We start from the raw sequence: 12,350 nt of genomic DNA on the forward strand, positions 1-12,350 counted from the left end.
GCCCACCTGGATCCATGCCAGTCACTACAAAAAGGTCACTTTACTGGCAGAATGACTATTCTATTAATCATCTTGCTTGGAGTAGCAGGATTATTGTACCTTACATAGACACTGGGCAAACTTTTAAATATGGACTGGGACAAGAAACTTATTCGACATCATGCTTTTTTGTTATAAAGGATAAGGAAGGAGAAAAGCCTGTTGGATCTGTACACACAAGCCCAGTATCTGAAAAGACTATGCTGTACTTTTAGCCTTACTTCTGGAGCCATGGGAGGAATTAACACCACACTGCATACATAATGAAACCTGGACTTAATCTAAGTTTTGGGGAAAAGATGTACTCTGTGACGTATCTGCCTCATTGACTATAGTAGGAGGGGTAACTAATGCTTGGTTCCAGTAAAATATAACAAGAACCTAATGTACAAATCTGGTGACGGGAGTATGATTCAGAAGTTGGAAGTGTGGTTGACAAGAGGAGTATGGGGATCCCTCATTCAGATCCCATTCTCAATGATGGACTATGGTGTAGTCAACAGACTGGAGCAAATACCTGTGGTGAGAACAATAATTGCTTCTGTGTATACACTTGTGATCAAACCTAGGTTAATGAGACAATGTATCAGAATGGCGTTGAAGGCTGTAAAACATCATCTATCAATAAAATATTAAGGAAAGAATGGGGTAAATGTACATTTGGTATAAACAGAAAACAAATGAATACTACTTGGTGCGCCCATAAACCTATGTTGGGACTTTTGAATTTATAACAATGTATACAGACCCCTGTTCACATTTGTGTTCTCCCACAAGAAGTATTCGTAGTTTGTGGAGATCATGCCTACAGGTGGATGAGCCCAGACATAAGGGGTTTGCACTCTTACCAAACTAACACCAGCTACTTTCATAGTCCTTCATAGTAAAATAGGCACAGCAGCAATCCCAATTCACAACTTGTAAAAATAAGGGCAGCAGACAATAAGCTCTGGCCAAATGGTAGGCCTCATTTAGTAGAAGTGGGAATAACAAATAAAATATTCAGTAGTATGTTGATATACCCCTTCATAACAGAAATGTGGGACAAGTTAGTAGAACCTACTAACTTCCTGCATGATCAAATTTTTCAGGTTCTTGAGGTTCTTAATTAGACTAATACAATACAAAAAAATTAATCATAGTTACTAACCATCATTCTATAGTATTAGACTACCTGACAGCGAAAAAAGAGGTGAACTTAGAGACAAATACTGTCAAAGCAACAAAGTGCAAACAGAGACTCCTGGTGGAGGGATACATTCTCCCTTTAAATCCATGCAACTGGTTTAGTGGCCTAGCAGGTTGGATTTGTGGCATTGTGCAGAATTGCATGTAGATTTTATTGTTTTGTTTATTGATCTATTTAGCCATAAAAGCACTGATATAAGTATTATCTAAGCTATTGAATAATTTATGTGTAAAAAAAGAATCTAATGCTGAACCGTTCGTAGAGTATCATAGACCCAGATAGCCACTGCTGATGGGATAAGTGGGTGTCCACACTAAGGGTGGATGGGCGAAGCGGACAGGGAGCTCACTTATGGGTACTAGACTGATGAGACAGTAGCTCCTTTGTGGACACCAACTAACCCTGTGGCATAAGGTTACACCATTTACAAAGGAGGGAATTTGATACAGAAGTTTAATATTTTTTCCTCTCTGTTCTAAACTTTGTTTTATATTACCCAACTTCATAGTCTCAAGGATTTTATATTTGTTATCTCATATGCAATGTTTTTAAGATTACGTAAAACATGTTATGGGTACATGGAAAAGAAAGTCATCATGACCTGAGTAACAGAGTAATGGGGGGACTACATGAGTTACATTGAGTTACATTGTTGTAGATAGCATGGAGATATTGGAGACAGTATTCTTGTGGAAGTTATCAAAAATTTACTTGCTCACTGTCATCATCCAGACTGTGTTTTGAGTCCTGTCTTCCCTTTTCCCGGTCTGATCATGTCAGGGGTTAACTTTTCTCAGCCTCAGTCTGGCTTCATATTCTGCTATTTATCTCTGCTGTGTCCTGCAGACCATGTCAGTTATAGTTCAGCCTACGGTGTGTGTAGCTGACTCTGGTATATCCTGATTTGTCCTGCTGCATTAGCTTCCTGAACTCGTGTCTCTGTTTTCCCCTATCCCCACCTTGACTCAGTGTTTTCCCCTTTATGTGTTTACTTCCTGGTTTTGACTTGGCTTGTATCCTGACCTGCTTCTGTCTTTGACTTATCTGCTCCTGGCTGTTACTGACCTTTTGGCTTGTCTCTGACTCTGTGTTTTGTCTATTCCTTTGGTACTGCACTACTGACTATATTGACCCGGCCTGTTTGACTTTCCTGCTGCCACCTAGTGGCAACCTCGCTGCTGTATGACAGGCCTGCTTGTCTAGGTGCAACCCTTCTTCAACTCTATTGCCATCTGGAGCTTGCATCTACCTGCATTGCAGCAGCATGACACTGTGCATTCTTTTCTCCAATCACTTGTTATTTGAGGCCTTATCTCTTAATACAGCCTCACTGCTGAATCGCTGTATGTGACTTTGGATCAGAGCAAAAACAGCTACAACACATACAAATTAAAATGTTGAAAGATGGTATTTTGTATGCATTTTGGGGGGAAATTTCAAATATTTTCAAATATAAACACAAAATATAATAACCTAAATGTACTAATAAAATAAAATGTACTGCATCACAAAAAAGCAAAAACAGTATCATTGTGATAAATCTAAACATTCCAATGATAACGTAAAGCAACACGTCAGATTTAAGAAAATAAGGTGCTGTCAGGAAGGTGAAAACTGGCTGTAGCGGTGGTGGGTTAAGGAGGTTGTCCAGGATTTAAAAACCCCATAACAGCTCTATACAGTCTTTATATTTCAGACACCAGTACCAGTCAGAAAGTTGCTTATTTAATAAATTTCTATATAGTGGATTTAAAAGTTAGTTTTACAAAAACAAATCTCCACTTTACAGATTATATTAAAAAAAAATAATTGAGAAGAAAAAGAAGAAGCTATATTGAAGGGTGGAAATTCAAGTTCAGAAATTTTCAAATAATTCTGTTTACATTCTCTTACTCAATTAATGATGCAATAATGTTCCACTTTCTCTTCTGACATTGTAATATTTCCCATTCTAAACCTTTCTCTGGCACTTCCATACAGATGGGTGTACAAAGTGTTTCACAGTAACAGGAAGCAGAGTTTCCTCCGCATATGACTGACAAGTTACAACCTGTTTCCTTTGTATGCAAAATGATAATTGTCATGCAAACCTAGAGTTCAGTCAGAGCAAAAACAGATGTGATAGAGTACAGAGACATAAGAGAGGCGAACCAACCTGAGATATGAATTTCATCTTGAATATTATGCCAGTTTTGCTATTGACCATCTGTCTCACTCTGCACATCAATGGTGGAAGTACCAGAGGGGATTCATTGGATGTTACTGAGCACCCATGGACAGAACCTGTGGATTCCAATGTGAAGAAGCTTCTCTCTGATATTGGTAGTAAAGCTCCCACAGATACCACCCAAAATATTGATACTGATCAATCTACTTTGTTTGAAGGTGAATCCACTACTAAACCACATGCAACTACAACTTCACAATTGTTACCCAGTGCAAAAATAGAGTACAACTTATTTAAAAAGGTTATGCAGATGCCAACAAAAACTCTTGGAACAGCAAAAATTGAACCTACAAAATCCAGTGGTGAAAAGGATGGGACCACCGGAAAAGAAACTATACAAGTTAAGGAGGTCCAACAACAACCAGACCGTTCCTCCAGACTGAATTACATCAATAAGAACAACCAGAAGCCAAGCTTTGAAACAACAAGAGGAAAGTAAGATACCTTTTCTTTAGTTTTGACATGTAATGATTTCTCAAAAAGCCAGAAATAGGTGATTTTTTATTGAATTATATAATATTCCACAGAAGACTATGTTTGCAAAATATGTAGATGTCACAAACTTTCTTCTATGCCATTGTAAATATCAAGTAAAAGTTTACAGCATTATTGCATGTAACATGCTAAGTGTCAAGTTAAAGTTTGCTGTATATATTTTTTAGTTTAAATCCTTGGACTCTATAGAAAATAATAGTTTTAAGAAAAATATATTTACATATAAATTGTATAACAGTAAGTGCTTTATAATGTAAAATATGTAGCATTATTATTGGGATTATTAATAATAATACATTTTTAACTTTTTTTTGCTTTTTGCCTTTCGATCGGTAAATGGAATTTCTTTGTCTGTCGTCTACTGTTACGCAGCTATCGAAGATTAAAAAGAAGATTGTTCATTTGACAGTATTTGTATTTTGCTACTGTTATGAGACTGTGGCTGTTCTGTAAGACCAGTTTTCTCTGTAAATATCGCAGTGTCTGTGTTGTTAAAGAGTAGATTGCAGAATAATAAACACACATGGCTCCAAACATTATATTAAAATGTTTCACGTTGCTAAAAATGTTGATGCACATTTCTTACCAAAACTGTCTGGTTAGGCATAAAAAGTGTTCAACTTCAAAATAAAATTAAGTTGACGTCAACCTTGCATTATCTACTTCACTTTTTTGACACATCAGTTTCCCAAATACTATTGTATTTTGCTTAACAAATCCTTCCCCTTTTTGATTCTTGATAATAATGCAGTGTAAGAATTCATTAAGTAAATTATTTTTAAAGAATGATTCAAAACCAATGAAAACCCCAAATGTAAATTTAGGCAGTTTTCTAGGTGATTAAAATACTTTAATACTTTTTACAAGGCCTAAGAGCTGTAAAAATAATCTAAGAAATGATACTCACTTGCACCAATTATTCACAGGTCCCATTCTAGGACTCATCCATTTTCTAGTGGTCTCTTCTACCTGGACTAGTCCTAGACACACTGGAAATGGACTCAAATGTCCACTAAGCCAATCAATGACTTTAGTGGTAAGCAGTGAGCATTTTCATCCATTTCTTTTGTGTTATAAATGGGACTAAGGCTAGGTTCCCATTGCGTTAATGGGATAGCGCTAACGGACAGCGTTGCACAGTGAAATGAACGCCGTGCACCGCGTCCGTTAGCGCTCCCATTGCCGGCAATGTTAGAGCGCATTGCTAGCGCGTGTCATGATCGGGGATCTGCGAGAGCGGGGACGTTAACGCGACCCCTGAACGCGGCCCTGAAAAAGACATTGCGTTAGTGCAATCCGCTAGCGCTCGCGCTAAACGGATTGCACTAACGCAATCTGAACCTAGCCTAAGAAGCAGATGCCAATGAGAAATGGGGTACCACCTGAACCGAAGGAGCTCAAGGATAAATATAATTATAGTGTTCATTCCACTAGTGCAAATATGTTGAGTGCCTAATACATGGTGGCACAATAGATGCCCTGCTTAAATCCTGCTGTTTCCAAGCTTATAATAAAAAGGCAATGACAGTAAGGTTATATAATTACATCACTAGGCTGCATCAAAATGGTGTCACTATACCCTCTATCTAAAAGATAAAGAAGAGGAGAACCTGCAAATTGGCAAACGTTGTGAAAAGAAAGGGAATACTGTGTGGCTAGTAGTGATGGGCAAATTTGTTCGAAATTCGATCGCCAAACATAAATTCTTCATGAATATGGGAAATTCAGATTCATGATTGGAAACAAGGGCACAATTTTGTAAAAACGGAAAAAAATAGGAACCATTCGGTAAAAAGTGCGGGAAAATATTTAGGTTGCCACTAAGGTATTTTCAGCATTTTGGCTACGACAATGGTGTGGTATGATGAGCGTGGGGCACATGTTTGACAAGAGGAGGGGGTCTGGCTGCTAAAATCACATGTCCCTCTCCATAAAAAGAGCGGACATCTTGTTTTAGTGCCATTTTGACACTGTAACAGTGCAGGAAGGCTGCTCCTGATGCTGACAATATTTGCAGGTAGATTTTAGGTAGCTAGCTAGGCGGTTGTTTATTAGTCAGATATTATAGCTAGCTAGTGTCCTGTGTGGCTGTAAAATAGACCTTCCAGCAGATTTTTTTTGTGCCATTACTGAGTTTCACAGACAAAGCCGGCATATGTTATACAAGGGTGTTGTGCACTGCTTCTATTGTGCTTCATGCATGAGAAAATCATTCTACATCTTATTTTTTTTAGTTGCTAAATGTGAAACAGAATGCTATATCCCACCTTCTTATTTAGTGGTGTGGTGACATTGTTCTGTGATTTGAGCTGTTGTTCATGAAAAAAAAATATTTTTTGGCACTTGCTACCATGATTCACCATGCTATATTTCACCTTGCTATTTAGTGGCAGTGATATTCCACAGTCTGCATAGCTCATGCACATTAAAAAAGCAGAAATATGTTGCTAAATGTGATAGAGCCCACCATATCCCACAATGTAATTTTGTAGTGCTGAAATGAAGCTGTCTGCAGAGCTCATGCACATAAAGGACAAAAAATATTCTATTGCTAAGCGTGATACAGCCCTCCATGTCCCCCGTTGGAATTTTCTGGCGGTGAAATTATGCTGTCTGTATACATCACACATATAAAAATAAAAAAATTCTGTTACTAACCATGATAAAGCCCTCCACATCACAGTTGTAATTTTCTGGTTGTGAAATTAAGCTAGGCTAAGTGCCTGAATTGAATAACAAAAATGCCTGTATTACCAATCAAAAGGGGAGATCTCACTTTGAAGTTGTTTGTTGCATCTAGTCTATTTTATACAGTTTTCACCCAACAACAACAGAAAATTTCTGCTGTCTCTAACGTTCTACAGTAGGGGAGATTTCACTTGGAAATTTTTTGTAATATCTAGTCTCTGTTATACAGGCCTCATCCACAGGCCAGAAAAAATGTTGTTGGTTACTAACGTCATGCAGTAGACGAGATCTAATTTTAAAATTGCTTGGAGCATATATTCTTTGTCATACAGGCCTCATCCACACTCCAACAATTCTTTCTTCTGTGACTAAAGCGATTCAGCATGCCATATTTCACGTTGTTGCTTACTGCCGCTGAAATTCAGCTGTTTACAGAGCTGGTGCAGATTTAAAAATCTATTTTTTTTGTTGCTAATAGGGTTCTCCTACCACACTATCTGAGCAACATGACTGGCAAAAAGTGAGGTAGCGGTGGAAGGGGGACTAGGCTTGGTGTTCAAGGTGTGTGTGAGGTAGGTGTTATTGTTTATGAAAGCACAAGTGAACCATTGTCACATCCTATTCAAAGACAACTGACAACTTCTGTTACTGGACGGTGGGAGGTGATCATGATGAGGCTTACATATCTGAGGCTCACATGGACTGTACTGTGCTGTCAGGGCAGAAAGAGAAGGAGTGTGACTCTATGTCACACATAGTGTGGAAGGACTAATTGCAACACGAGGGGATGAGGGGAAGGAAGCCCAAACAATAGGGAATGGGAGGGTGGAGACCCCTAGGCAGGTCTTATAACATCCTGCCTACCCTATCTTCCCTAAATTGGTTCCACATCAATCGCCAAGCAGGAAACCTAAGCACTGTATATCCCTAGAGCTAGGCCCTGAATAGGGAGAGAGGAATGGCACTGGTCAGTCCCCACTGATAACTAAAGACAACAAGGAAGACAAACAAGGAGAAAGGAACTTAGCTTGAGCAAACTCAAGGGAGATCATACCAAACATCATCCAAGAGCAGCAGAGAGGAAGTTAGCTGACTGCTACAACTCCAAACCTTCACAAGGGGAAAAGTGAATATCTTCGGCGACTACCTGAAGCAGACTGGGAGTTTATAAATACCAAGATCCAGGCGTGTCAATTAGAGACAGAGGGAGGTTGACGCAAGGTTCAACAGTCAGAAGGATTAAGAAGGTGTCTGCAATGCCAAACGCAGATACCTTCTGCAGCCAGATGTAGTGTGACTGACAGTTGCATCTAACACACCCGTGACACTCTAAGGGTGAGGAATATGATAACAGAGAAGATGATGATGACGTGGTAGATCCCACCTGGTGTGAACATAAGAGGTATACAGATGAGTAGTTCATCTGAGGAGGAGGAAGACGAGGAGTTTAAGTTGTGCCATACGTTGCAGACACGTAGTGATGCAGCCACGATGAGCAATGCATCCTCAGCCATAACTCTGGCTGTGAACAGCAGCATTCACGGGTCTGCAGCTTGAAGGAGTGGTAAGGGTTGCCTAGCCTGAGTCTTTTTTGACACTGCAAATGATGAGCAAACTCAAGTAATCTGCCAACTTTGCAAAAAAAACTGAGTAGAGGGAAAAAGTGCAATAATTTGACTACTACATGTATGAACCTTCACATGCGCAATCAACATGCATTACTCTGGGAATCTCACTGCGCTAAAATGTGGAATACATAATCTGTCTCATTATTCTATCACTTTTATATAGCCATAATAATTACTAAGACAGACTAGGACCATGTTTGGACAACTGCAATAGTACATAGTATTAATATACTCAAAGCGCCAAACAAGCAGTCAAAAAGTCCCAATTTATACAAACATGCAAAAACTTTATTCAAAAATATAAATATAAAACAGGTATACAGCATGGCAGGTGAAAAAATCCCCTTCGTAAAACCCTACATATATCAAAAAGGACTAGATAGGGTGCACGTGAGTAATCCTAGACAGTGATCTAGGAGTCCGTATTTGGCAAAAAACTACATCGAGCATATTTAACAAAATGTAGGACACCTGTCAAGGATACATGTGACCATGGTTACACATATAGAATTAATACATACCACAATGGAGGGTCTCAGTACACGTGCACGCCGTTCCCGTCCACCCCGACGCGCGTTTCGGCGACTACCTTCCTCAGGGGGTGAGGAAGGTAGTCGCCGAAACACCCCCTGAGGAAGGTAGTCGCCAAAACGCGCGTTGGGGTGGACGGGAACGGCGTGAACGTGTACTGTGACCCTCCATTGTGGTATGTATTAATTCTATATGTATAACCATGGTCACATGTATCCTTGACAGGTGTCCTACATTTTGTTAAATATGCTCGATGTAGTTTTTTACCTAATACGGACTCCTAGATCACTGTCTAGGATTACTCACGTGCACCCTATCTTGTCCTTTTTGATATATGTAGGGTTTTTACGGAGGGGATTTTTTCGCCTGCCATGCTGTATACCTGTTTTAAATTTATATTTTTGAATAAAGTTTTTGCATGTTTGTATAAATTGGGACTTTTTGACTGCTTGTTTGGCGCTTTGAGTATATTCTATGCGCTAAAATGTGGACCAGTGAACCTCAACAACCATCAGCAGCCCCATTAATTGCATCTGCTGCTTCTTCCTTCTCCTCTGTTACCATGCCAATTATTGTGATGCAGGTCTCTGACCTCAGCACCTTGGGTTCTTTACCCGCTCCAGTCATGCTGTCTGAGAGCACGACATCAGCTGTAACGGAAGTGGACATGCCTGCTGTTTTTGACTGATCTCAGAGAATGAGCACACCACAACTTCCTCAATCCACCGTGACATCTCCGCCAGCACCAACCAAATGGTCTAGCAGTTTGTCATGTTCCCCATACTCTGCCCTCTCTTAGCACTGCAGCAAGCCCACAGTCTCGCAGTTGTGGTCACAAAAAAGATTGTTTCCTCCTACACATGACAAAGCTAAGAGGTTGAACTCTACCATCTTCAATCAGTTGGACATGGAAATAATGCCTTTCTGCCTGGTAGATGCAGACAGTTTCCGAAAGCTGATGGTCATCATAGTCCCCCAGTACCAGTTTCCCAGTCTCCATTACTTTTCAAGTAAGCTGTGACTGCACTACACCAGCATGTCTCAGACAACATCACCCGTTCCTTAACTTAATCTATGTCTGCCTGCATGCATTTCACCACACACACTTGGATGAGTAAGCATGGCCAAGGGTGTTACATCTCGCTGACTGGGCACTAAGTGACTGGTGGCTGTGGGGCCAAGCACTGCTCAACAAGTCTTGGAATCCCCAAGGCTTGCAGGACAATCCTCTATATTTCACAGTTGTTCCACTGCTTATGCCTCCTCCCCCTCCTCTAGGGCCTCCACCTGTGCCCTCAACCTCTGCCTCAATGAGTTACATGTTGAAGCAGTGCAGAGTGAATCCCCACCACCTCTGTTTGGCGCAACCAGAGCTCACCACAATCAGGCAGTGTTAAAATTGATATGCCTTGAAGATCGCAGTCATACAGCTGAAGAGTTGTGGACAGCTCTCCAGGCCAAGTTAGAGCAATTGCTGTCTCCCCTGAACCTGCATCCAGGGAATGCCATGTCCAATAATGCTGCAAAACAGGTGGCAGCCCTACACAGAGGCATGCTCACACACATGCCATGCATGGCTCACGTCCTCCACCTGGTGGCACAGCTGCTGCAGATGCACAGTAGCTGTGTGCTAAATTCTGCCATTCGCACCCCTCAGGTCATCAACTAGCATCGATACAGAAGTCTTTGTCCATGCCAGTTAACAGGTTGATATGCAATGTGCCAACATAATGGAATTCCACTCTGCACATGTTGCAGTGACTGTGGCAGCAGCAACAAGCCCTCACACATATGTCAAGTCATATAGCCTGGGCCAGCGCAGTATGGACGTGGCGTATATTATGTTTAAGGAGCGTTGTGCCTTGCTGCACAGTTTCGAAATGGCTACTAAGATGGTTAGTGCTAATGATGCCATCATCAGCATCATCATTCTGGTCATCTATATGCTTTAGCAAACTTTGAATAGCCTTTGGGAGGAAGTGGTGGTCCCAGAAGAAAAGGAGGAAGCAAAGGTGGATGCGGAAGGAATAACATTGTCTCAAAGTTCCATACTGTCATCACACAGGCAGTGTCACGACACAGCTTCTTCCCTGTCCCTAACAACATGGGGTGCCCTAGCTTGTCCTACTCCCTGGGATTCTTCCGAAGGTGAAAATGCCGGGGCCTCCAACCTTACCTTTTCTCCTGAGTTATTCCACCTTTTGTTCTCTTCCCCCACCCAGGGAAGAGGGGTGCTACTGTGCACCATAGTACACCAAACCAACAAACAAGGCAACACACACAGGAAACTCCATGCATACAAAATATTCCCTCACATATAACAGAAGAAAGCACTGGGGCATGGAGGTAGGGGAATAAACCAAAATAGAGAAGGATAGGGAATTACTACGCATAAAAAACAGGCAAATGTCACAGATAACTCCTCCAACTCAGCTTCTCATATGAACTCCTCTCTCTCTCCATTAGCTATGCAGCAAATGCTTGCTCTGACAAGGATTTGTAACAGAGCCCATATTTTAAAAGGGAAAAGAGTGGCTAGCCAAGTTTAGCTGTGAGCACTGGGATTTCCAACATATCCAATTAACCCCTGTTCTGCCAGAAGAATTAAACACATTCAAAATGAAGGAGAAGTGCTTCTTCTCAGCGCAGGCGTAGGAGCAATCAGATGCTGCAGTCTTCTGACTCCACACTGTCGCGGTAACCCCGTGACAGGCGGTTGCCAAGGGAGGGTGGATTTCTGTGATTGATCGGGGCTTTTAATAACAGACAAACTGTAAGTGAAGTTGCAAGATCCCAGGAACAAATGAAGGAGGAAGAGGTGATGTGCGAGTAACTGTCAGGAGATGAAGAGGATAATCATTGCCTCTCTGTTGTTCTTGGTTGGTGGGTTGGGACAGAGAAAACAAGCATCAGTGTTACTAAGCCACCAACACAGCATGGTCTTGGATCCCAAGGAAGAGCCCAACATATGAGTGCCTTCTTGCTGCAACATGATCCCCGTATAGTTATGATTTGAAATAGTGCTGACTACTTTGTGGCCACTTTGCTAGATCCATGTTATAAGACCAAATTTTGCCAGATGTTTCCCTCACTTGAAGGGGACCCACAAATGCTGGAGTATCGAAACATGCTTTTACACAACCTTAAGAAAGGTTTTCCCCAAGACAGCAGTAAGGCACACAGTGTACACCGCAGCTCTACACTTCCAACATCCGACATGTCAATTCGTAAATGCCAAAACATTAGCAGCAGCAGTTGTGTAAGTGGAAGAAGCAATTTCTGTGAGTCCTTTGACACTTTTTTTTAGACAAGCTTGTGCACCAGCACCTTAGAGTCCAAATCTGACACATGGTGACTGAATGAAGAGGATGGTGCAGGAGTATCTATAACTGAATATCAATACCATCAAGGAGGGTTTGGACTCTATAGTTTTGGTCTTCAAACATGGATGAGTGGCCTGAGCTCGCCTCTCACGCCTTGGAGGTTTTATCATGCCCGGCTGCCAGCGTTCTCACAGAACATGTCTTCAGCGCTGCTGGTGGTATCCTGATGG

The 12,350-nt window shown here is 41.2% G+C and overlaps 1 protein-coding gene across 1 annotated transcript in view; it reads left to right on the forward strand.

Moving 5' to 3' along the window:
- The first annotated feature begins 3,340 nt into the window (after positions 1 to 3,340).
- The window catches only part of MMRN1 (multimerin 1), a 169,076-nt gene continuing 160,066 nt past the window's right edge, over positions 3,341 to 12,350 (forward strand). The window contains exon 1 of the mRNA XM_077277211.1: positions 3,341 to 3,890. Within this exon, the coding sequence (XP_077133326.1) occupies positions 3,391 to 3,890 (500 nt within the window). The 5' untranslated portion in view covers positions 3,341 to 3,390. The remainder of the gene's footprint in view (positions 3,891 to 12,350) is intronic.

Source organism: Ranitomeya variabilis, chromosome 1, assembly GCF_051348905.1.
Source record: "Ranitomeya variabilis isolate aRanVar5 chromosome 1, aRanVar5.hap1, whole genome shotgun sequence".
Lineage (NCBI taxonomy): Eukaryota > Metazoa > Chordata > Amphibia > Anura > Dendrobatidae > Ranitomeya > Ranitomeya variabilis.